General features: G+C 46.8%; 1 protein-coding gene across 10 annotated transcripts in view; it reads right to left on the minus strand.

The window, feature by feature from the left end:
* Positions 1 to 26,150, minus strand: part of Myo81F (Myosin 81F) — a 2,624,640-nt gene that overhangs the window by 1,684,944 nt on the left and 913,546 nt on the right. For all 10 annotated transcript variants that reach the window (XM_070995759.1, XM_070995757.1, XM_070995758.1 and 7 more), the window contains one exon: positions 8,954 to 9,196. In XM_070995759.1, the coding sequence (XP_070851860.1) occupies positions 8,954 to 9,196 (243 nt within the window). The remainder of the gene's footprint in view (positions 1 to 8,953; positions 9,197 to 26,150) is intronic.

A 26,150-nucleotide genomic window follows, 5' to 3' on the forward strand; every position in this document is an offset into this window, starting at 1 on the left:
TAAAGGCTGGGGGATTAAATCGTCATTTTATCTTCTAGAGTCAGTGACGGTCTTTCAGGCTGTGGCTCTTGCGGTACTGGAAGCTGCTGAGCTTACACTACAGCGGAACAAACTCTGGTAAACATACCCTGGGTACCAGGACACAAAAATATAAATTTTTCGTATTTTTATAAGAAGTCAAAGTCTCAACTTTGGTTTCACATTGTGATGTTTTTATAACCATTGTTTTTTCACTTACTACTGCAAAATTGTATCTTCATACGCCACATATGCATCTTTTTAAACAACTTCACAATTTGTATGGACCCCAGTGTGCGTCGATTGCCTCTCATTGAAAATGTAATGTGACGTAACAACAATTTTGGAGGTTAGGGCAATTGTGCATAACTTCTAATACTTTTATTCGATTGATTTCAAACTTATATTTCTATAATCTCAAAATTTTAGTCTAAGAGAAAAAATTATTTTCTGTTAACGTGCGAGTACTTTTTTCACCAATTTATCCGTTTTTGTACCCGATACTCGTAGAGCAAAAGGGTATACAAGATTCGTCGGAAAGTATGTAACAGGCAGAAGGAAGCGTTTCCGACCTCATAATGTATATATACTTTTGATCAGGATCACTAGCCGAGTCGATCTAGCCAAGTCCTTCAGTCCGTATGAACGCTGTGATATCGGAAACTATTAAAGCTGCAATACTGGGATTATTCATGCAGATTCTAGAGATTCCTGCACAGCGAAAGTTTATTTCGTTAGTGTGCCACGCCCACTCTAGTGCTAACAACCCGACCAAAACGGTGGGTTTTAATGCTAGAATTAAATTTTTAAATGAAATGTATGGTTCTTATCAATACCTATCGTTTGACCAAAAAAAAGGTTTGCCACGCTCACTTTAATTCTTTAAAACCGCCCACAAACTTCAAACAATATTAGATATTGTGAGGAGTTGAATAACTCCCCACAAATAGAAGCAGCAGCAGATGGCCGGCCGCTTACCAGATACGCGGCGAATTCGCGTAGTAACGGCGCGGCGGGGAGAACGAGAGAGTTTGGAGACCAAGGGTGGAGATCGAGAGAGTTTGGAGACCAACGAAGGAGAGCGAGAGAGTTTGGAGACCAATGAAGGAGAGCGAGAGAGATTGGAGACCAAGGATGGAGAGCGAGAGAGTTTGGAGACCAATAAAGGAGAGCGAGAGAGATTGGAGACCAAGGATGGAGATCGAGAGAGAATGGAGACTTCGCGGGCAGAGCAAGAGTGCCGTATGCAGAAGAGGATAACGGAACTCCACTGAACTTTGGACTCTCCCGTGAACTTTGGACCGGGAGAGGAAGTGCCACATCTCGACAGTGGAGCGGCACGCAGGCGTGCCACAAGCGGCACGGGAATCAGCGGAACGGCGGCAGTGGGCGGAACATCTATGGGAAGCGCTACATAAAGGACAAGTGGGTCATCCAGGAGGCACGGACTTTGGACCCAGAGTGGAGAGATCCAGCGGGCCGTGCGCAAAAGGGAAATAACGGTGCTTGGAGGCCCTATATAAGGCCGCAGAGCGCTGGCAGCTGGATCAGTCGATCAAGAGGAGTCAAGCCTTCAAGATCAGTCAAAGTACCAAGTGAGCAATCAGTCAAGCAAGTAATCTACGAGGGAGCTACAACCAAGCGAGTCGTCGGAAGCAGCGCCGTGGGAAGCATAGAAGGAGCAAGATCGCCACGTCGAGACGTTCGGGATTAGGACATCAGGAATCTCCGAATTGAGACACAGGTGGCTGAGTTCTGAAAGGCATCACGCGGCTAAGTCAAGGCGTTTGTTTTCTAACTGTGTCACGACCACACCCTGGCGAGTCGCCCGGCGGGTCTGTCAGAGACAAGCAAAAGAGTCCTACGACGAAGAGCCGTCAGTTTGGGGAGGAAAGTTGTCTGCGACCCAGCGTACCTTGCCCGACCAAGCAGGACCTGGCGTGACGGACGAGCGGTAGATCGATTTGTGGTTTCGAAAGGCGTCAGCCTGGAGAGCCCTGCGATTACCGGCGAAGTTCCCGAGCAGCGACCGCCCAGCTCCCCGAGCGCCAGAACAACGAGATACTGGCCAGAAGACAGCGCAGAGGACATCGACAGCGACGCCAGCACACATTTCCGGCAGCCACGTTACCATCGCCGCGCGGAGCTCATCGGGGAGCGCAGGAGCGTCGCGGACGTCACGCATTAGGGTGAAGCCGGGTGGAACGTTCGTCTGCGCTAGGCGTAAAGCGAAGTGAACCGCTAGACAGCCTCCGGGCGGCAGCCTTGACTGTCAGCGCGAACTGAGCAAGAACCTAGCGGGACCGTCCGGGACAGAGCAAGGGACAGTATTGCCTCGAAAGGCGTCAGCCTGGAGAGCAAGGCTTGTTCACCCTAGTCTGAGAACGGTGACGCTTCCCTAAGCCCACAAGGCCGAATTCTCTGCGGGTCTAAGGCGCAACAAGCGACCCCGAGGCAACGCGTCGGCAAGCAAGCAGAGGCGGCCACTACGAGCGTCCCGAGACCCAGGATCCAGAGGAGGACGAGTCAACGCGTCGAGAAGCCAGAAGGAGGAGCACCAGCAGCCGGCGGAACCAGAACAAGGAGATACAGAAACCAGCATAGCCACACACCCGCTATACCAATACCACGAGAATAAATCCCACTGTTACCATTTGAACACTTTGTTTTCTCACTGATCTACGGGCAATCACGTCATATAAATTTGGTGGGACGAACACACAATCTTCTGAGCTAGCCGCACGAATCTCGTAGCGAGCAGACATACAAAATCAGTTCGTTACATCTGGCGCCCAACGTGATTGTCCCAACAGTGAGAACAGCACAGTAAAAATGGGAGAGAAGTGGATTTACCGCCTCAAGAGGGAAGACTTCGCCCATGTCGCACAGAGGCTCAACGTCGCCCTGGAGGGCAGGCTAGACGACATGAGGAAGGCACTATCGGAATACTACTCCGAAACAGAGAACGATCCACAACTCGTCGACATCTGGGCCGAGCTAGAGGCGACATACTACGACAGAGCCGGCCCAAGCATTACGTTAACGAACGCTGAAGGGGACAACCTGGTGGCAAGCCTGAGCGTTGACAACATACAGAAAGAGGCCCACAGGAGAGAATCAAGCCAAGAAAAGAAAGCAGCAGCGCTGATCCCGAGACTAAGCCAGTCGGACTATGAAAAGGTCGCTAAGCAGGTCCGCGAATGGTCGTTCAGGTTCGACGGGGCGGAAAAACCATTCGAGTTCCTGGAGCAGGTAGAATGGTCCGCCAACACGTACGGTTTGGAGCTCGATATGATCCCTCGAGCGATGCCGGAGTTGCTAAAAGGAAGGGCTTTGAAATGGTTCATCGCCAACAATAAGCAGTGGAGAACTTGGGCAGAATTCATTGAAAGTTTCCACACATATTTCCTGCCAAGAGATTTCTTCACCAGGCTGGCGGACCAGGTCCGGCAAAGGAAGCAAGGCTTCAGCGAGTCGTTCAAGGACTACATGATCGACATGCAGACGATGGTGAGGCCACTTAATTACTCCGCTAAAGAGACCCTAAGGACCATCAAGGAAAACTGCACCCCTAGTCTAAGGATCTTCCTAAGGGCATACAAAGTGTCGGACCTGGACACGCTAATGATCCTAGCCGATGAGTACGAAGAACTTGAAAAGGAACGGGAAGTCTTCGCACAGGAGAACAAGTTCTCAAAGACAAAGTCGGCGTCACCAACACAGGTGACATGCAGGAGATGTGAGGAGGAAGATAACCAGGACACACGAGGAAACGACCAATGGTCACCACCACACCAAGCCAGACGACAGCAGGCAACAGACGCACCACGCGGAGGCCATTGGGCACCACCCCCACAGCAACAGAGACAGCCAAACAATACCTTGTGGAGGCCACCAAGCAACACACAGAGGCCACAAGATGCCACCCATATCACAGACCCGCAGGAGGCCTGTCGGAAATGCGGTGGGAACAGACACTGGGCTAGAGGATGTCGTAACCAGCGGCTGCTGTTTTGCTGGATATGCGGCAAGGTGGGTGTTAGGAGCGTCGATTGCTGCCAACGATCGGGAAATGGCCAGCGATCTCAGCCGCAGAGAGGCGAGCGGGGATCGCACAATGCCACCTCTCCAAACTAACGGGCGAGCTAATCGAGGAGGAGCAGCAGTTGTCCGCAGCTGTGATGATTGGTGGGAAAAGCTACAAAGCCACAATCGACACCGGAGCAACGGCAAGCTTCGTTAGCGAAGAATTGGCGGACAATATTGCTGCTCTAGGAAAGATTACAAGGACGAGACGGCAAGTTAGGTTGGCAGATGGAAGGTGCGGCGGAATTAATGCGCAGCTCGAGGTGGAGGTCAAATTCGGCAACAAACAAGTGACCATGAGCCTGTTGATTTTACCCGGGGTAGTGGATCCATTAGTGTTGGGATGGAACTTCCTGAAACAAGTCGGAACCGAGATAAGGTGTGCTGGACACGAAATAATAATACCAGCCAGGAACCGACACAATGGATGGCTCGAGGAGAAGCTATCAGTAGCAGTCGTTCAACAAGTAAACGAGTTGGACGATACTACAGCGTTCCTTGAAGCAGAGCTGGCAGACTTCAGCACAATGTCGGGAACATCGAATATGGCAGAGCACCAGATCAAAATGAAGGACGACAAGCCAATCAAGCAGAGATACTACCCAAAGAACCCAAAAATTCAAGGGGAAATCAACGCAAAGGTGGACGAGCTTCTCCAAATGGGGTTCATAGAGCATTCAAAGAGCCCATACAGCTCCCCCATCGTGATGGTGAAAAAGAAGACAGGCAAGTGGAGACTGTGTGTCGACTTCAGGCAGATCAACGCGAAGTCAGTGAAGGATGCCTACCCAATGCCCCGCATAAACTACATCCTAGATCAACTAAGAGAAGCGCGGTACATCAGCAGTTTGGACCTGAAGGATGGATACTGGCAGATCCCATTAGAAGAAAGTAGCAGGCAATATACAGCATTTACGGTACCAGGCAAAGGTCTGTTTCAGTGGAGGGTAATGCCGTTCGGACTTCACTCGGCGTCGGCAACGTTTCAGCGAGTCTTGGACCAAGTAATCGGCCCCGAGATGTCACCTCTCGCATTCGCTTACCAGGATGACATAATAGTGATCGGTCGCACGCTGGAAGAACACAAAAGAAACCTGAAGGAAGTGTTCCGGCGTCTAAAGGAGGCAAATCTGAGGCTGAATCCAGAAAAATGCCAATTCTTCAAAAAGGAGCTGCTGTACCTGGGTCATCGAGTGACTAGCGAGGGAATAGGAACAGATCCAGAAAAAGTAGCCGCCATCGCCGAACTAGAACCGCCATCGACTGTCAAAGAGCTCCGGCAATACCTAGGAGTAGCGTCGTGGTACCGCCGGTTTGTACCAGATTTTTCCAGAATCTTCAAACCCCTGAACGACCTGCTGCGCAAAGGCAGTAAGTGGGAGTGGACACCAGAGCACCAGATGGCGTTTGAGGAGGTTAAGGCAAGACTCGTGGCAGATCCAGTGCTAGCATGCCCGGACTTCAGTAGAACTTTCATCCTGCAAACAGACGCCAGCGACTACGGCATCGGAGCGATACTGACCCAGGACACCGAAAAGGGCGAAAGAGTAATCTCCTACTCGAGCCGAACACTGAACGGCGCGGAGAAGAACTACTCGACAACGGAGAAGGAGTGCTTGGCGATCGTCTGGGCGATCCGGAAGCTCAGGCCATATCTGGAAGGTTACCACTTTAAGGTAGTAACCGACCACATGTCCCTGAAGTGGTTCAACAGCATCGAAAGCCCTTCAGGAAGGATCGCCAGATGGGCCCTGGAGCTACAACAGTACGACTTTGAGATAGCGTACAGAAAGGGCCAGCTAAACGTGGTGGCCGACGCATTATCAAGACAACCACTACCAGAGACGCTACGAGGAGTAAAAGAGGCATCGGCAACAATAACCTCAGGAGAGTGCAGCTGGATCAAGGACATGGGCGAAAAGATAAGGACCCAACCGCAGAAGTACCCGGACTATGTTATGGATGGTGAGACACTGTACAGAAACATACCTCACCGAGCAGGCAGTGAAGACGTCGCGTCATGGAAGATGTGCGTCCCGAAGTCGCTACGAGAAACAGTGTTGAGGGAAAACCACGACGCACCGTCCGCGGGACACGTAGGAAGCCGAAGGACAATTGCACGGTTGGCAGCCCGATACTACTGGCCAGGCATGCATAGAGACGCCCGAGCCCACGTACGAAAGTGCGAGATTTGCATGCGGTTTAAGCCCAATCAGATGCAGGCGGCTGGGAAGATGTTGACCCAAGTGCCGGAGGAACCATGGGCCACGGTATGTGCAGACTTCGTTGGACCACTACCAAGATCTAAGCACGGGAACCAAATGCTGCTGGTCATGATAGACAGGTTTTCGAAATGGACGGAACTGGTGCCCCTACGCAGTGCGACGGCAGAGTCGCTCAAAAAGGCATTTAGGGAGCGCATAATCGCAAGGTACGGGGTCCCGAAGGTGGTCATAACGGACAATGGAGTACAGTTTGCAAGCCGCATATTTAAAAATTTCCTGGCTGAGATGGGTATCAGTCAACAATTCACCGCGCCATACACACCACAAGAGAATCCAACCGAACGAGCAAACAGAACGGTCAAGACCATGATTGCCCAGTTCGCAGGGCAGGACCAGAGAAACTGGGACGAGAAGTGGCCGGAGATTATGCTAGCAGTGAACACGAGCACATCGGAATCCACCGGCCATACACCGGCGTTTCTTACCCAGGGAAGGGAACCACGTCTACCCAGCAGCCTATACGATAAAGAAACCCTAGGAACCGGACGAGCTACGGAGACCCCTGAGGAAAATGCCAACAAACTAAGAGAGGTATTCGAGATCGTGCGGCGAAATATGGAAAAGGCGTCCCAGGACCAAGCCAGACACTACAATCTGAGAAGGAGGCAATGGTCACCAGCGGTGGGCGACATAGTGTGGGCCACGGAACATCACCTGTCCAAAGCGGCCGAAGGATTCGCTGCAAAACTAGCCCCGAGGTACGATGGCCCTTACCAGGTTGTAGATTTCGTCTCTCCAGTGATCTGCAAAATTAGCCACACACCCGCTGTACCAATACCACGAGAATAAATCCCACTGTTACCATTTGAACACTTTGTTTTTCTCACTGATCTACGGGCAATCACGTCATATAAATTTGGTGGGACGAACACACAATCTTCTGAGCTATCCGCACGAATCTCGTAGCGAGCAGACATACAAAATCAGTTCGTTACAATATGAACGCTGATATCTAGGAACCTATCAAAGATAGAGAATTGGAATTTCAGATTTACAATATATTCCGTAGCTTTGTACGCGGCGCAAGTTTATCACGCGAATATGCCACGCCTATTCTAACGCCCACAAAATGCCCAAGCCTGTATCTGAAAGTCGAGGTACTCGACTGTAGTATATTTCCTTCTGATCAGCTATTACATCTCTGACTGGTTGAATATTGAGGTCTTTCTGTATGTTTGCCACGGTGATGATTCTCAGGATCTTCGGTTGTGCTCGCTGGATAACATTAATATTGCTTCTGCGAGCGTTCCCCCAAATAGGTTTAAGTACGGAATTGTAGAGTAGGACCTTGTATTCAAGACTACGAGAGGACCGAGCGTTGATAAGCCAGTGAAAGCTATTGACTTCTAGTTTTAATTGTGTTCTCTTGGCTTCGATATGCCTTCGCCAAGTAAGTCGTCTGTCGAGTTCACGTCATTCGCTTGTGGGAGTGCGGAATAGATTAGACTGAGCGGTGGGCAATTTTGCCTGTTTAGCCAGTCACTAGTCAGATATATATTTTTCCAATTCTACTAGATGAAGTTCCAATTACTCTGATACATGCATAGGGCACCTGGAACGGCTGAGTAAAGCTGTATCGTCAGCAAATGTAGATGTTATCAGTCTTCTGCTTGTTGGGATGTCTGCTGTGGAGAGTACATATAGCGTTGACCCAAGTACACTGCCTTGGGGGACGCCAGCTACAATCGAGTAGTCGTCAGACATAGCAGAATTGCATTCCACTCCGAATTTCCTGTCGTATAGGTAAGATTTTTATAGTTTGTGTGTATTATTAGAAGGCGTTGCTCTGATCTTATGCATAAGACCATTTAATATCTAATGAATTTATTCGGGAAAGCACCCATTTTTCGAAAAGTTTGAATAAGCATGATAGTAGCTTATGGGTTTGTATGACGAGGCAATTGTGTGATCTTTGTCGGGTTTCAGTATCTGGAAAGTGGCAAAGCCTTGTAATGGCATTGAAGAGATGGGTGATAGTGCAAGCTGCGCAATATGGGAGCTCAATAGTCGTTGTTGGAGAATTTTTCGGATCCAGATGATTTTTGATGAGATGAGCGACTTCGTTTGGTCGAAATTCCATTGGCTTGCGTTGCAATTACACACAATTTTTAAAGGCGGAAGTGAAAATGCATTTGTAAAAAAATTTGGCTGGAACACATTTTCAAGGTGTTCTGCACATGTTCCGGCTCTATTTTCATCCCTGCTGGCCCAGCCGCCTACTGCATTTCTATAAAGCGGCGTTGGGTATTTGCTTTTTCTAGCTTTAACGCTTTGATGAGCTTGCGGGAGGCGTCTTTTTACCTTTTTTATGCAAATGCCGACCTCATAGGTCTTCCATTCTAGTCGTATGCGTCGCTTTTCGAGTACGAGCTGCTAGTTGATTTGTCTTCTCTTTTGTGAAAAAAAAGAGTTTCATTAAGTATATCTCCATCCCTCTCTCTCTCACTCCCTTAAGCTCAGTTACGGGTATCTAATAGGTGAGCCCATCGACTATAGCGATTTCTCTAGCTTATACATAAATAAAAACATTACAACATAAAATAAATATGAACATTAATACTTACGATTGATTGTTCTAAGGCAAACACATAATAATTAAAAAATTTGTGTAGCTTTTCGTTGGTATAGTTTATGCATAGTTGCTCAAATGAGTTGTGAGAGAAATTTTCAAATCCAAATATATCGAGAACTCCAAGAAATGTAGCCCCATCTTGGCCTGGGTTTGTACAGTTATTTATTTTCGTAACCAACCATGTAAATGTTCTCGAGTACAACGCTTTTGCCATGGCGTGTCGATTTTCCACAGCCTAAAAAAGAATAAGTATATCATTATTATATTTTGCTGTCTGTGTATTTCGGGCAAGGAAGAATAATTTTAAAGTTATTGAAGTTTTGTTCTCAACCAATGTTCTAAACGTAACCATCATCAGTCGTACGATTTATACATAAAAAATTCAAAATTCTGTGATCCTATAAAAAGCTATTCACCAGAGTAGGGTAGATTGGAATTTTTAATAATAATATTATTATTATCAAATTGGTACCTATTAAACCCTATAGTTAAAGGATACTATGGTCGAAAGTACACGTAATGACGTACAGAGAGTACCAATTTAAAGGTATGGTTTTGTAAATTATTAAATATTTTGTGTTTACTTTGTTTTAGTCACATGTTAATTCATAAGATGTGCCGAAAGAAATATTTTCTAATTCAATTGAGTTATTGGAGGAATAATATACTTAAAATTGCTAAAAGGGCTATATGGGATAACAGTAGTTTTAGGTCATTTTGCAGTCTATATGGACATGTGAAGATTTGTATAAAAATTTTTGTTTCCGTGTAAATTATATCTTCATACAAAAGTTTCGCGAAAAATCTACGTATGATTCATCCGTCAAAACGAACATATAGCCCTTAAATAAAAACCAGTCGTGACTGGGCTCGTTAGTAAAATAAGTAAAATAGTATAGTAAGTAACGAAAAAAGAATTTACACGGTAGTGCGAAAGAAATCGGAGAGCGGGAAAACTAGAAGTCTGATCGCTATCGTTATTTTGCTACCTATTTACAAAAGAAAAATCTGGTCGGACAATGGATTTCTTTACCAAAATTTGGTTTTTTTATAGCCAAGCAATTGTTATCTTAAAAAAGCATGTTTGTGTAAAGAGTACGAATATTGAAATTTTTTGATGTAAGCCGAAGTTGCAAAGCTCTCGCTGTCCAAAATTGTATACAAAAACAGGGAAGAACACTATAGTCGACTACGTCGACTATCAGATATCCGTTACTCATCTAACGGGACCAAAGGGAGATATGCAAGCAGCAAAGCGAGATTGGAACGCGCCACCTCCCCGCGATCTCAATATATGGTTATGTGGCGAAACAAACTTGCGCTGCGCAGGAATCTCAGGAATCCGAATGCCTAAAACTGTAGGAGCCACAGTTTTGGACGGGTTTTGGACGTTAGAGTGGGCGTCGCACGCTGACGAAACAAACTTGCGGTGCGCAGGAATCTCAGGAATCCGAATGCCTAATCCCAGTATTGTAGATTTTATAGTTTCCGAGATCACAGCGTTCATACGGACAGACGGAGGGGCAGACATGGCTAAATCGACTCGGCTAAATATGCTGATCAAGAATACTCGTACTTGAGGAACTTGATAGTGATGAGATAGGTTCGTAAAACCCTGATAAATTTGACGAGAAAACGGCTGCGGCTGAAGTTACTATTCGTGACATACTATGACATCCGGAAGCGTCAAGCCGAGGCCCCCCGTAATCAACTTTTCGTCATGATAATTCTATGAATCGACCAACTGTGGCTATGGCCGAAATTACAGCTGCCAACCGGAATTCACATATTTTTTTATCGGTGTTCACGACAGCAATCGGCAAGGGTACAGAAATAGAGAAACTCCTACACTTACGATCTTGTTTACAGGGCTCTGCCTTGGTAACAATTAGCGTGTTGAAAATTTCTGCTGTAATGTTTATTATATATAAATGATGTAAATATTATAATATATAAATGATGTAAATATTATTATATGTATTTCAGGCATACATGTGAGATCTTAGGCCTTGAGAGAGTAGAAACGGGAATTTTCGGAAAAGCTAAATATTTTCGCGATCTGCAGGCGACCAAATTGCTTAATGCATGATCTTCTACATGATTCTTCACAAAATAAATAGCGACAAGTAATCGAAAGGGGAGGGAGATAAGTATATGAGAGAAATTCCGTCATGAATCGAGTTCACAGCTTTACTAGAAGCCCACTGCCAGCATTTGGAGAATATGGAACATTCTGAGGCCACCTACGAGCCCGGCAAGCATGCAAGCAGGAGAAACAAAAATAATAACAGCTATAAAAGTACACTGGTAGCAACTAACTCTTATAATTCTGTTTGTGAATTTTGAAAAAATTGTGGCTATAGAGTTATAATAATATATAATAATAATAGTATATAACACTGGTTTTGGCAAGCCAGATTAAGCCTCTTTGCCTCTCTTAGGCGAAGCGAAGGTGCTTAAGAGAAGATCATCAAGTAAGAGCATCCAGATCAAGCGGCTGTCGAACTTGTGGATACAAGCATCACTCGTTACTTCGTTTCACTGTTTCCAATACCTTAGCGGATCTGGTAGAACCTCAAATATCCCTTTTCTGCAGCACAGTCGGCTTCACTAGCGTTTCCCTCCACATCTAGTTATCTTATTGCCCACAATCTCGATCCTTGCAAATGTCATATTGGTAAAACATCTTGGTAGGTCTTTAATACCGAGCCGTGCACTTTCAGACTCAGGAACGCAGGTTCATCTTGTCACTTCTGGTTTCGCACAACAGCTGCAACTTAAACGGACGGGCATCGGCCATTGGCGATGCGTCGTTTGTTCCGGAGGGCTGCACTGTTAACCAAAATCTGCGAAAGATTCCCCAAAAACCTACCTTTAGCAGATCCACGACTCTTTAGAACATGTTGACCTCCTTGTAGTTGCTAGCATGTTTTTCGATTGGCCAAGTCAAGTCCTGAACTAAAGGCGCAGAGCTCAGCTCACATGTCATTGGAGAAACCCGAATCAAAAATTAGATGCCAATACTTTTTGCCGCACCATTATGTCCTCAAGAAGGCACCACGACAACAAAGCTTCTAGTCGTATTCGACGGCTCAGCATCAAAATTTTCACTCAACGACATTCTCATGACAGGACCTACTATTCAAACAAAGGTCATGCACACTCAACTGCGAGGCACTTACCGCTGATACTGATGTTCCACTAACATGGCATCCTGAATTAGACGAGTTTCTCTTCTGTGTTTGGCCAAAGGAGCTCTCTACAAAGCCAATAAAGACTACAATTGCTCGCTTTTCTAATACCCTAATTTAATTGGACCGGTCATAAGAATAGCGAAAGTATTTCTGCAACTTTTGTGGAAAGACCAGCTTCATTGGGATAACAACTTGCCAGCTTATTTTGCAACCGATTGGCTCACACTCTGCGAAACTAAGTCAAACTAAGCGTTTTCATTTTCAAGGCTTTGTTTTACTTACAGATTCCAAAGTAGCAATCCGAGGATTCTGCGACACCATTCCCGACGAATCAACTCGGGTGGTTCCATTAAAGGCAATCACGATTCTAAACCAGAGCTTTGCGGAGCTCAATTTCTTCGCTGCAAAGTTGTTCTGTTGTTTGGACTCAACAACTGTTTTGTCAAGGATTCGCAATGATTCAACTCAGTTTAACGTCTTCGTATCGAACAGAGCATCAAGATTACAGAAGCACAGCATAAATGGAGTTGAGGTTCGTCCTAACGAAGTTGAATCCTGCAGACATTCTGTCGAAAAAAGCCTTACCTTCGGAGCAGCCGCAGTCGAATTGGTGATTCCATGGGCCAGGTATTCTTTTGGAGCTCAGTCCTCCAGGCCATACCTCCTGATCAAAGGCACCACTGATAGAGCTACGCAAAAGAGTTAATCTTGCAAAAAGGAAATAACCGTTCTTGGACATAATTGAATATCATAATTTCGCTGACTCTTTCTACAAATTGTAGCGCACACTTGGAAATGACTTCAAATTTCGTCAGAGGATCAAGTCTACTAGACTAGCAGTAGTGGATATCACTAGAGGTATCCAGATGTCAACCCGTTCGATTTAACAAGATCATTTGTGGTCTGACTACAAGTCTGTATGTGACAGTGGAAGTATATTTTCGTCCAGCTATATATCTTCGCTTGATCCATTTGCCGACGAATTTGGAATTCTGCGCGTCGGTGGATGACTTAGTAACTCGAACCTTGTCTTCAACCCTCGGCATCCGATCATACTTCCGGGGAGTCATCACGTGACTTTTGCGATGATAGTGTACTTTGTGAGGAGTTAATATAATTGCAGCTGCAATTATACGTTGTGGCCTGCCGGTTACCAGATACGCGATAAGTTAGCACGTAGTAACGGCGAAGAGGTTTTGGAGAGAAGAGGAGTAAGAGAATATGGAGAACCAGAGATTAGAGAACGAGAAGAGCGTTTAAAGAAAATGAGTTTGGAGAGAGAAGCTGGAGAATGAGAGTTTTAGAGTGAAAGAGTCGAGAGCGGAGCGAGGGTTCCGTGTGTAAAAGGGAAATAAGAGAACGCACCAGACTTTGCCCTTTGCCGTGAACTTTGGAGCAGGAGAAGAAGTGCCACCACTCAGCGGTCGGGACGAAGCGCCTTTGTACCACTTGCCACAGGTGAATAGGTAGAGTGGCGCCAAGACGTAGTACTCCAGTTGGAAGCAGAGGGCAGGCAACAAAGGGGTCAAACAGGATTCACAGTTCTTGGAACTGGAGTGGAGAGTACCAGCGGGCCGTGCGCGAAAGGGAAATAACGGTTCACGGAGGCCTATATAAGGCCGCAGGATGCTGGCAGCTGGATCAGTCGATCTCGATCGCGTTGCTGGAGCAAATATAATGGTCCGCCAACATATAGGGCTTATACCAACATATGATTTCCGGAGCGCTGCCGGAATTGCTTAATTGAAGGGCTTTGAAGTGGTTCATGGCCAACAACAAACAATGGAGAACCTAAAAGCTTCCACTCCAATTTTCCTCCTAAAGACTTCTTTACAAGGCTAGTGGGACAAGTCAGGCAGACGAAGCAGTGCTACAGCGAGTCGTTCAAGGACTACATGGTCGACATGCAAACGATGGTGAGGCCACTCTGGTATTCTCCGAGAGAATCCTTTAAAATTATTAAGGAGAACTGCATCCCGAATCTAAGGCTTTTTCTTACAGCTTAGAGCAGACGAGTACGAGGAACTTGAAGAAAAGCGGGGAGCGTTCGCACAGGAGAACAAGTTATGGAGGAACAAGTCGGCAAAAGACGAGAAGAAACCGGCTACCAGGAAGAATGAGGAAATGACCAATGTTCACCACCACATCAAGACCAATGGCAGCAAGCAACCGATGCAACGCGGGGAGGACAGTGAACCAACACCAACACCAACCAAGGCAGCCAAACAATACCGTGTGGAGGTCGCCAGGCGCCATACAGAGGCCACAAGAGACAACACATATCACAGACCCTCAGGAGGCCTGTCGAAAATTGGGAGGAAGCGGACACTGGGCTCGAGGCTGTCGGAATCAAGGTCTACCTCTCCAAAATAACTGGAAAGCTAATTGAAAAGAAGAAGCCGTTGTCCGCAGTGGTGATGATTGATGGGAACACTTACAAAGCCACAGTCAACACCGGGGCAACCGCAAGCTTCGTTAGCGAAGAAATAAGGGATAGCCTTGCTGCTTAAAAACCCAAGAGGATATCGAGCTTCTTCGAATGGGGTTCTTAGAGCATTCAAAGAGCTTATACAGCTCTCTATAGGGATGGTGAAAAAGAAGACACCCAAGTGGAGACTGTGCGTCAACTTCAGACAGATCAACGCAAAGTTTGTAAAGGATGCCTACCCAATGTCCCGCATAAGCTATATCCTAGACAAACTAAGAGAAGCGCGGTACATCAGCAGCTTGGATTTAAGGGATGGATCCTGGAAAATCCCACTGGAAAAAAGCAGTAGGAAATAAACGGCTTTTACAGTACCAGGCAAAGGTCTACTCTAGTGGAGGGAAAAGCCGTTTGGGCTACACTCTGCGTCGGCAACCTTTCAGCGGGTTTTGGACGAAGTAATTGGCCCCGAAATGTTACCTCACGCATTCGCCTACCAGAACCAGAACACAAGGAAAACCTGAGAGAAGTGTTCCGGCGTCTAAAAGAAACATACCTGAGGATGAACCCGAAAAAATTCACATTTTTTTTATGAAGGAACTGCTGTACCTGGGACATCGAGTGACCAGCGAAGGAATAGGGACAGATCAGGAAAAAAGTAGACCGTCTAAGAACTCCGGCAATACCTGGTAGTACCGCCGATTTGTACCAAATTTTTAAGAAATTGTCAAACCCTTTAATGACTTGCTACGCAAAGGCAGTAAATGGGCGTTGACGCCGGAGCACCAGATGGCGTTTGAGGAAGTAAAGGAAAGACTCGTGGCAGACTCGGTACTGGCATGCCCCGACTTTAGCAGAACGTTCACCCTAAGCGATATTGTAATCTCCTAAAAAAAGAAAACCACGACGAACTATCACCGAGGCATGAAGGAAGCCGAAGAACGATTGCACGGTAGGCAACCCGATACTACTACCCAGGTATGCATAGGGATGAGATTTCAACCAAATCAAGTACAGACGGATGGCAAAATGCTGACCCATGTGCCGGAGGAACCGTGGGCCATGGTATGCGCGTTCTTCTGCGGACCCCTTCTACGATCAACCAAAGGCTGACGGGTTCTTGAAGTGGACGCTGCGCAGTGCGTCTGCCGAGTCGCATATAATATGGGGGTCCCGAATGTGATCATAACGGACAACGGAGTACAATTTACGAGCCGGATCTTCAAGAGTTTCCTAGCCGAAATGAGTATCAGATAACAGTTCACCACAAACCTTAGGCACCGGACGATTCACGGAACCACCAGATGAAAACACCAACCAACTCAGGAATGACTTTGAGATGGCATGGCGAAATCTGGAAAAGGCATCCCAAGATGAAGCCAGACACTATAATCTGAAGATGAGGCAATAGATGCCAGCGGTGGGCGACATAGCGTGGGCGAAGGAGCACCACCTGTCCAAAGAGGCCGAAGAATTCGCCGCGAAACTGGCCCCGAAATATGACGGCCCCCACCAGGTCGTAGATTTCGTCTCTCCGGTGATCTAAGCACAATAAACACAAGGGCATTGGCAAGAGTCATCCGTGATTAGTCCCGGTGAAAGGGACATTCACAAATATACAGCACAAGGATACGATCAACGTAGCATCCGGAGATTTTATACGGACTGCACCGGAAGAGTTCGTCTAATTGTTACCCGAGAAACGGATATCTGGATACCGATAGCCAACGGGTATCGATATTCCTGTGGGAACACACATGGAGTATCAGAACGGGAGAATTTAAATTCTGTGAACCAGGCGTGCGGGAAATGAATGCAAACTTGATCGAGAACCGGCGCTGTGGAACTCAAGATAGAGCTGTGAGCGTCAAGGGATAATCGAGGGATTCATCGAGAGCATTACAAGGTCTCATAGGCTGGTACACGAAATTTAATGATGGAGGGGAGGAACTAGATTTGTTGATTTTTTCCCGAAGAAAGGGAGGAATGTGAGGAGTTAGATAACTTGCCAAAAATTGCAGCGGCATTTATTCATGGTGACATGCCAGGTACGGATACGCGTCGAGGCGAAGAGAATTTGGAAAGAGCGTTTAGAGAAAGAGAGTTTGGAAAAAGAGAAGTTGGAGGAGGAGCGTTTGTAGAAAGAGCGTTTGGAGAGAGAAAAGTTGGAGAATGAGAAAATGGAGAATGAAAGTTTGGTGAACGGAAATTTGAAGGGCGAGAAGTTGAAGAAAGAGCTTTTGGAGAGGGAGAGAGTTGAAACTTGGAGAGCAGACCGAGGGTGCCGTGTGCAAAGATAAACACGGGAAAGCACCGCCGTAAACTTTGGGACGGAGCACCTGAGTGCCACGTGCCACAGGGAAGTCGGCCAAGACGTAGGACTCCAGTTGGAAGCCGTAAGCAGAAGACAAAAGGGTCAGCCATAAAGCCCTATATAAGGCCGCGGAGCGCTTGTAACTGGACTAGTCGATCACAAGGAGACAATTCTTTAAGATCAGTCAGTTATCAAAGTCAATTTTCTCTTGTCACAACCACACCACATCGTCCTGCGACGAGGAGCCGTGAGCTCAGGGGAAAAGTTGTCAGCACAGTAACTCTTCAAAACTACAAGTGCCAGAGAACAACACTACTAGGAAGCCAAGTCCCGGAACAACGATCGTCAAAGACCTCAACAGTCAGAGACCACGAGACCAACCAAGCAACCCACCCGTTTTAATAAGTTAACCCAGAATAAATCCACTGTAAACCTTAGAATTCTGTGCTCTGTCACTGATCTACGGGGCAGTCACATCAACATACATTTGGTGGGACGAACACACAATTTACTGAGCTACGAGCCACGAGCGTAAGTTGCACTCAGTATGCATCAGTACTGCCCGATTGGCGGTCTTCCCGTTGAAAGTATCCATTCTACTCCAATACATCAAGGCTGATTTACCGATGGAGTGGGTGAATGACTCATCATACACTTTCACTGGAGTAGATTTTTGCGTATCATTTTACTATAAAATCGAAGCCATTGATCAAATGCTATATTTGCGTATTCATCACTTCAGCTTTGATTAGTGTTAGGCACCGTTTCATCTCTACTAGACGTCGTCCATGTGAAATCTGGTCAGACAACGAGAACAATTTCGTAGGTGCCAACGACGAGGTGAAGCAACTTGAGCAGCTATATACAAGGGACAAGCAGCTCTCCTCACTAAGGCGGACTTTGTGAGGCCGCAGTAAAACGGCCAATCATCACTTCTACCGCTTTGCTGCTAGCTTTGTGCTTAGCTTCGAGAATTTGCGCACTATTGTTTGCCACATTACTGCAATTATTAACTCACGCCCGTTGCATACATTTCGGAGCACCCAGATGACATCGATGCGCTAAGGCCAGCTCATTTTTTGGGTACAACACCACGTAAATCGCTTGCAGTTCCTGACGTCACTGCCCTAAACTTTTATCGCCTCGATCGTTGGTAACGTATACAATATCTTCAACAGGCGTTCTGGTGTCGCTGGATAGAGAAATATCTAACTCTTCTGCAGGAGAGATTTAAGTGCAGATCTTCCAAGCCTTCTCTTGAAGTCGGTGACGTGGTCCTGGTAAAGAACGAAAACTTGCCCACGCTAACTTGTCAAAAATGATCATCGGAGCAGATGGATTAGCAAGAGCCGCCCAGCTATAAACTTCTGCTAGTACCAAAACAAGAGCTGTCCCCAAACTGTGCTTTCTTCCGAAGACGGATATTGAAGGGCCGTATCCTCCAACGTGGGGAATATGTTCAGCTAAGTGCTTAAGCAGGCAGCGCCACCTAACTGTTAATATCTAAGAGAGTTGGCGCAGCATGACAGTCAATCCACTCATTTGTCGCTTCGCTTTGAAGCTAGCCCCGCCACCCTTTTTGTTACTTAGATTTTGGTTCGTCTTTGCTTAAAGTCGACTTGGAAATTATTTAAATTGAATTAATTTTTGTGTTCCTATTGACTTGAAAACTAGCCCACAACAACACAAAACACAGAGACGGAAACTCTCAAAAAACCCTCGGATAAGCTGAACACTGGTTTCACCATCCGCACCAGCACGGTCCCGAAAGGGCCGCATCCCAAACTGGGGATGACGGGTGGCAGAAAGCCAGCCGCGGTAGGCACTGCCAAGGCGCTCGGGCCACCCGCTGGAGCAAACAAGTATACCTACGCAGAAAGGCGGACTGCCGTCCAGACTATGCACTCTCATTCTAGGAGCACCGTTGCCACACCTTCGCCTGAATGGCTAAAGAAGGTAGAGTGGGCAAGGAAGGTGCTTCCTAACTACGGGCAGGATAAGCCCACTCAAGAAGGGACTCAGGCAGCGATCCCTCGAACTACCCGGACCATCGGCGAAGAGATCTAAGATCCAGCCATCAGTCTCGTTCGCCAAATTACGAAGGACCGAGTCCTACTCGGCCTAATTGATAGGGGAAATCCGGAGGGCAGGATCCCCAGTAACAAGTGGAAGGCAGTGGAGTCCCACCTTTCCGTCATTTGCCTGCGCATGGTACGGGAGAAGCCAGGCACCTCGCCCTGCTGCATGGACGCGGGCTGGTACCAGGGCAGCGCCAAGGTGGGGGCCTGCGACAGCCAGCGGTCGGCCGACCTGTACAAACAGGCGACGAGCAAGCTCGGTGAGGTATACGAAGCGGCGAACATCGTCGCACTACACTGGTGTGATGACCCACAGGGAAACCAAGGGAAAGGAAAAACCCCCCCTGGTGGACCCAACAAATACCAACCCTCAGAACAATTGCAGCTGCCTGTTTAACAGAGCAAAGACGGGAAATGAGGACACTAACTGGCAAAACTACAAGTATGAACTAGCCTCTAACAATAAGGCTATTAGAAGAGAAAATCGAACTGCATGGCAGATCTTCTGCTATGACATAGAAAAATCGACTGATACCGCAAGGCACAGAAAAAAATCTCTCTAAGACAGCCGGGCCTTTGGGCTATCTTCAAAAAGCAAAAGGTTCATGGTCAGACTTTAGTAAAGAGTTCTTGGATCTGCTCCTAGTCGCTCACTTCCCGGGGAGCCAACAAACAGGTCATCCTCCAGAAAGAGGAACAGGAGAGGGAATCGAATTAGATCCACTCCTATCAGACCGCAACATGAAATGGTCCATTCATGGTTTCAAACCATACAAATCGCCGAGACCGGACGGGATAACAACGGCCCACATCCAACAAGCAGGACAAATAGCCATAAACTGGTCGAAGAAAATCTTCCAATCCATCCTGGCGGTAGGAGAACTACCAACAACATGGCAAGAAACGAAGGTGGCTTTCATTCCCAAGGTAGGGAAGGCCACTCACACTACAACAAAGGATTCTAGGCCTATAAGCCTAACATCATTCCTGCTTAAGAGCTCTGAAAGAATGATAAGCCTACACATAGGGGCCACCGACACAAATATCAGAAGCACAGCACGCTTACAGCAAAGCTAAGTCAACAGAATCGGCGCTACACTTGGTGGTAAGCAGCATCGAGAAATCACTCAGCATCAAGGAATACACACTGATCGCCTTCCTGGATATAGAGGGAGCCTTCAATAGCGTGCTCCCCACTGCTATAACAGAATCTCTCACAGAACTAGGGGTGAGGCTACTCCATAAATTGCTGATAAGCAGAAGGGTCACAGCCACACCAGGGACCTCAACCCAGACTAGACTAGTGAACAGAGGCACCCCGCAAGGAGGTGTACTATCATCCCTCTTGTGGAATATCGCAGTAAATTGTTGTAAGGCATACGCAGACGACGTCGCCAGTATCTTTAATGGAAAATATCCACAAACACTTTGCGATCTTATGACCGCTAAACTTAAAATACTATCGGAATGGACGATATAGAACGGACTTGGGGTTCATGCAAGCATGCAAGCATGCAAGCAGGAGAAACAAAAATAATAACAGCTATAAGAGTACACTGGTAGCAACTAACTCTTATAATTCTGTTTGTGAATTTTGAAAAAATTGTGGCTATAGAGTTATAATAATATATAATAATAATAGTATATAACACTGGTTTTGGCAAGCCAGATTAAGCCTCTTTGCCTCTCTTAGGCGAAGCGAAGGTGCTTAAGAGAAGATCATCAAGTAAGAGCATCCAGATCAAGCGGCTGTCGAACTTGTGGATACAAGCATCACTCGTTACTTCGTTTCACTGTTTCCAATACCTTAGCGGATCTGGTAGAACCTCAAATATCCCTTTTCTGCAGCACAGTCGGCTTCACTAGCGTTTCCGTCCACATCTAGTTATCTTATTGCCCACAATCTCGATCCTTGCAAATGTCATATTGGTAAAACATCTTGGTAGGTCTTTAATACCGATCCGTGCACTTTCAGACTCAGGAACGCAGGTTCATCTTGTCACTTCTGGTTTCGCACAACAGCTGCAACTTAAACGGACGGGCATCGGCCATTGGCGATGCGTCGTTTGTTCCGGAGGGCTGCACTGTTAACCAAAATCTGCGAAAGATTCCCCAAAAACCTACCTTTAGCAGATCCACGACTCTTTAGAACATGTTGACCTCCTTGTAGTTGCTAGCATGTTTTTCGATTGGCCAAGTCAAGTCCTGAACTAAAGGCGCAGAGCTCAGCTCACATGTCATTGGAGAAACCCGAATCAAAAATTAGATGCCAATACTTTTTGCCGCACCATTATGTCCTCAAGAAGGCACCACGACAACAAAGCTTCTAGTCGTATTCGACGGCTCAGCATCAAAATTTTCACTCAACGACATTCTCATGACAGGACCTACTATTCAAACAAAGGTCATGCACACTCAACTGCGAGGCACTTACCGCTGATACTGATGTTCCACTAACATGGCATCCTGAATTAGACGAGTTTCTCTTCTGTGTTTGGCCAAAGGAGCTCTCTACAAAGCCAATAAAGACTACAATTGCTCGCTTTTCTAATACCCTAATTTAATTGGACCGGTCATAAGAATAGCGAAAGTATTTCTGCAACTTTTGTGGAAAGACCAGCTTCATTGGGATAACAACTTGCCAGCTTATTTTGCAACCGATTGGCTCACACTCTGCGAAACTAAGTCAAACTAAGCGTTTTCATTTTCAAGGCTTTGTTTTACTTACAGATTCCAAAGTAGCAATCCGAGGATTCTGCGACACCATTCCCGACGAATCAACTCGGGTGGTTCCATTAAAGGCAATCACGATTCTAAACCAGAGCTTTGCGGAGCTCAATTTCTTCGCTGCAAAGTTGTTCTGTTGTTTGGACTCAACAACTGTTTTGTCAAGGATTCGCAATGATTCAACTCAGTTTAACGTCTTCGTATCGAACAGAGCATCAAGATTACAGAAGCACAGCATAAATGGAGTTGAGGTTCGTCCTAACGAAGTTGAATCCTGCAGACATTCTGTCGAAAAAAGCCTTACCTTCGGAGCAGCCGCAGTCGAATTGGTGATTCCATGGGCCAGGTATTCTTTTGGAGCTCAGTCCTCCAGGCCATACCTCCTGATCAAAGGCACCACTGATAGAGCTACGCAAAAGAGTTAATCTTGCAAAAAGGAAATAACCGTTCTTGGACATAATTGAATATCATAATTTCGCTGACTCTTTCTACAAATTGTAGCGCACACTTGGAAATGACTTCAAATTTCGTCAGAGGATCAAGTCTACTAGACTAGCAGTAGTGGATATCACTAGAGGTATCCAGATGTCAACCCGTTCGATTTAACAAGATCATTTGTGGTCTGACTACAAGTCTGTATGTGACAGTGGAAGTATATTTTCGTCCAGCTATATATCTTCGCTTGATCCATTTGCCGACGAATTTGGAATTCTGCGCGTCGGTGGATGACTTAGTAACTCGAACCTTGTCTTCAACCCTCGGCATCCGATCATACTTCCGGGGAGTCATCACGTGACTTTTGCGATGATAGTGTACTTTGTGAGGAGTTAATATAATTGCAGCTGCAATTATACGTTGCGGCCTGCCGGTTACCAGATACGCGATAAGTTAGCACGTAGTAACGGCGAAGAGGTTTTGGAGAGAAGAGGAGTAAGAGAATATGGAGAACCAGAGATTAGAGAACGAGAAGAGCGTTTAAAGAAAATGAGTTTGGAGAGAGAAGCTGGAGAATGAGAGTTTTAGAGTGAAAGAGTCGAGAGCGGAGCGAGGGTTCCGTGTGTAAAAGGGAAATAAGAGAACGCACCAGACTTTGCCCTTTGCCGTGAACTTTGGAGCAGGAGAAGAAGTGCCACCACTCAGCGGTCGGGACGAAGCGCCTTTGTACCACTTGCCACAGGTGAATAGGTAGAGTGGCGCCAAGACGTAGTACTCCAGTTGGAAGCAGAGGGCAGGCAACAAAGGGGTCAAACAGGATTCACAGTTCTTGGAACTGGAGTGGAGAGTACCAGCGGGCCGTGCGCGAAAGGGAAATAACGGTTCACGGAGGCCTATATAAGGCCGCAGGATGCTGGCAGCTGGATCAGTCGATCTCGATCGCGTTGCTGGAGCAAATATAATGGTCCGCCAACATATAGGGCTTATACCAACATATGATTTCCGGAGCGCTGCCGGAATTGCTTAATTGAAGGGCTTTGAAGTGGTTCATGGCCAACAACAAACAATGGAGAACCTAAAAGCTTCCACTCCAATTTTCCTCCTAAAGACTTCTTTACAAGGCTAGTGGGACAAGTCAGGCAGACGAAGCAGTGCTACAGCGAGTCGTTCAAGGACTACATGGTCGACATGCAAACGATGGTGAGGCCACTCTGGTATTCTCCGAGAGAATCCTTTAAAATTATTAAGGAGAACTGCATCCCGAATCTAAGGCTTTTTCTTACAGCTTAGAGCAGACGAGTACGAGGAACTTGAAGAAAAGCGGGGAGCGTTCGCACAGGAGAACAAGTTATGGAGGAACAAGTCGGCAAAAGACGAGAAGAAACCGGCTACCAGGAAGAATGAGGAAATGACCAATGTTCACCACCACATCAAGACCAATGGCAGCAAGCAACCGATGCAACGCGGGGAGGACAGTGAACCAACACCAACACCAACCAAGGCAGCCAAACAATACCGTGTGGAGGTCGCCAGGCGCCATACAGAGGCCACAAGAGACAACACATATCACAGACCCTCAGGAGGCCTGTCGAAAATTGGGAGGAAGCGGACACTGGGCTCGAGGCTGTCGGAATCAAGGTCTACCTCTCCAAAATAACTGGAAAGCTAATTGAAAAGAAGAAGCCGTTGTCCGCAGTGGTGATGATTGATGGGAACACTTACAAAGCCACAGTCAACACCGGGGCAACCGCAAGCTTCGTTAGCGAAGAAATAAGGGATAGCCTTGCTGCTTAAAAACCCAAGAGGATATCGAGCTTCTCCGAATGGGGTTCTTAGAGCATTCAAAGAGCTTATACAGCTCTCTATAGGGATGGTGAAAAAGAAGACACCCAAGTGGAGACTGTGCGTCAACTTCAGACAGATCAACGCAAAGTCTGTAAAGGATGCCTACCCAATGTCCCGCATAAGCTATATCCTAGACAAACTAAGAGAAGCGCGGTACATCAGCAGCTTGGATTTAAGGGATGGATCCTGGAAAATCCCACTGGAAAAAAGCAGTAGGAAATAAACGGCTTATACAGTACCAGGCAAAGGTCTACTCTAGTGGAGGGAAAAGCCGTTTGGGCTACACTCTGCGTCGGCAACCTTTCAGCGGGTTTTGGACGAAGTAATTGGCCCCGAAATGTTACCTCACGCATTCGCCTACCAGAACCAGAACACAAGGAAAACCTGAGAGAAGTGTTCCGGCGTCTAAAAGAAACATACCTGAGGATGAACCCGAAAAAATTCACATTTTTTTATGAAGGAACTGCTGTACCTGGGACATCGAGTGACCAGCGAAGGAATAGGGACAGATCAGGAAAAAAGTAGACCGTCTAAGAACTCCGGCAATACCTGGTAGTACCGCCGATTTGTACCAAATTTTTAAGAAATTGTCAAACCCTTTAATGACTTGCTACGCAAAGGCAGTTTGAGGAAGTAAAGGAAAGACTCGTGGCAGACTCGGTACTGGCATGCCCCGACTTTAGCAGAACGTTCACCCTAAGCGATATTGTAATCTCCTAAAAAAAAGAAAACCACGACGAACTATCACCGAGGCATGAAGGAAGCCGAAGAACGATTGCACGGTAGGCAACCCGATACTACTACCCAGGTATGCATAGGGATGAGATTTCAACCAAATCAAGTACAGACGGATGGCAAAATGCTGACCCATGAGCCGGAGGAACCGTGGGCCATGGTATGCGCGTTCTTCTGCGGACCCCTTCTACGATCAACCAAAGGCTGACGGGTTCTTGAAGTGGACGCTGCGCAGTGCGTCTGCCGAGTCGCATATAATATGGGGGTCCCGAATGTGATCATAACAGACAACGGAGTACAATTTACGAGCCGGATCCTCAAGAGTTTCCTAGCCGAAATGAGTATCAGATAACAGTTCACCACAAACCTTAGGCACCGGACGATTCACGGAACCACCAGATGAAAACACCAACCAACTCAGGAATGACTTTGAGATGGCATGGCGAAATCTGGAAAAGGCATCCCAAGATGAAGCCAGACACTATAATCTGAAGATGAGGCAATAGATGCCAGCGGTGGGCGACATAGCGTGGGTGAAGGAGCACCACCTGTCCAAAGAGGCCGAAGAATTCGCCGCGAAACTGGCCCCGAAATATGACGGCCCCCACCAGGTCGTAGATTTCGTCTCTCCGGTGATCTAAGCACAATAAACAGAAGGGCATTGGCAAGAGTCATCCGTGATTAGTCCCGGTGAAAGGGACATTCACAAATATACAGCACAAGGATACGATCAACGTAGCATCCGGAGATTTTATACGGACTGCACCGGAAGAGTTCGTCTAATTGTTACCCGAGAAACGGATATCTGGATACCGATAGCCAACGGGTATCGATATTCCTGTGGGAACACAAATGGAGTATCAGAACGGGAGAATTTAAATTCTGTGAACCAGGCGTGCGGGAAATGAATGCAAACTTGATCGAGAACCGGCGCTGTGGAACTCAAGATAGAGCTGTGAGCGTCAAGGGATAATCGAGGGATTCATCGAGAGCATTACAAGGTCTCATAGGCTGGTACACGAAATTTAATGATGGAGGGGAGGAACTAGATTTGTTGATTTTTTCCCGAAGAAAGGGAGGAATGTGAGGAGTTAGATAACTTGCCAAAAATTGCAGCGGCATTTATTCATGGTGACATGCCAGGTACGGATACGCGTCGAGGCGAAGAGAATTTGGAAAGAGCGTTTAGAGAAAGAGAGTTTGGAAAAAGAGAAGTTGGAGGAGGAGCGTTTGTAGAAAGAGCGTTTGGAGAGAGAAAAGTTGGAGAATGAGAAAATGGAGAATGAAAGTTTGGTGAACGGAAATTTGAAGGGCGAGAAGTTGAAGAAAGAGCTTTTGGAGAGGGAGAGAGTTGAAACTTGGAGGGCAGACCGAGGGTGCCGTGTGCAAAGATAAACACGGGAAAGCACCGCCGTAAACTTTGGGACGGAGCACCT

The sequence above is a fragment of the Drosophila suzukii genome, chromosome 3 (assembly GCF_043229965.1).
Source record: "Drosophila suzukii chromosome 3, CBGP_Dsuzu_IsoJpt1.0, whole genome shotgun sequence".
NCBI classification, from domain to species: Eukaryota; Metazoa; Arthropoda; class Insecta; order Diptera; family Drosophilidae; genus Drosophila; species Drosophila suzukii.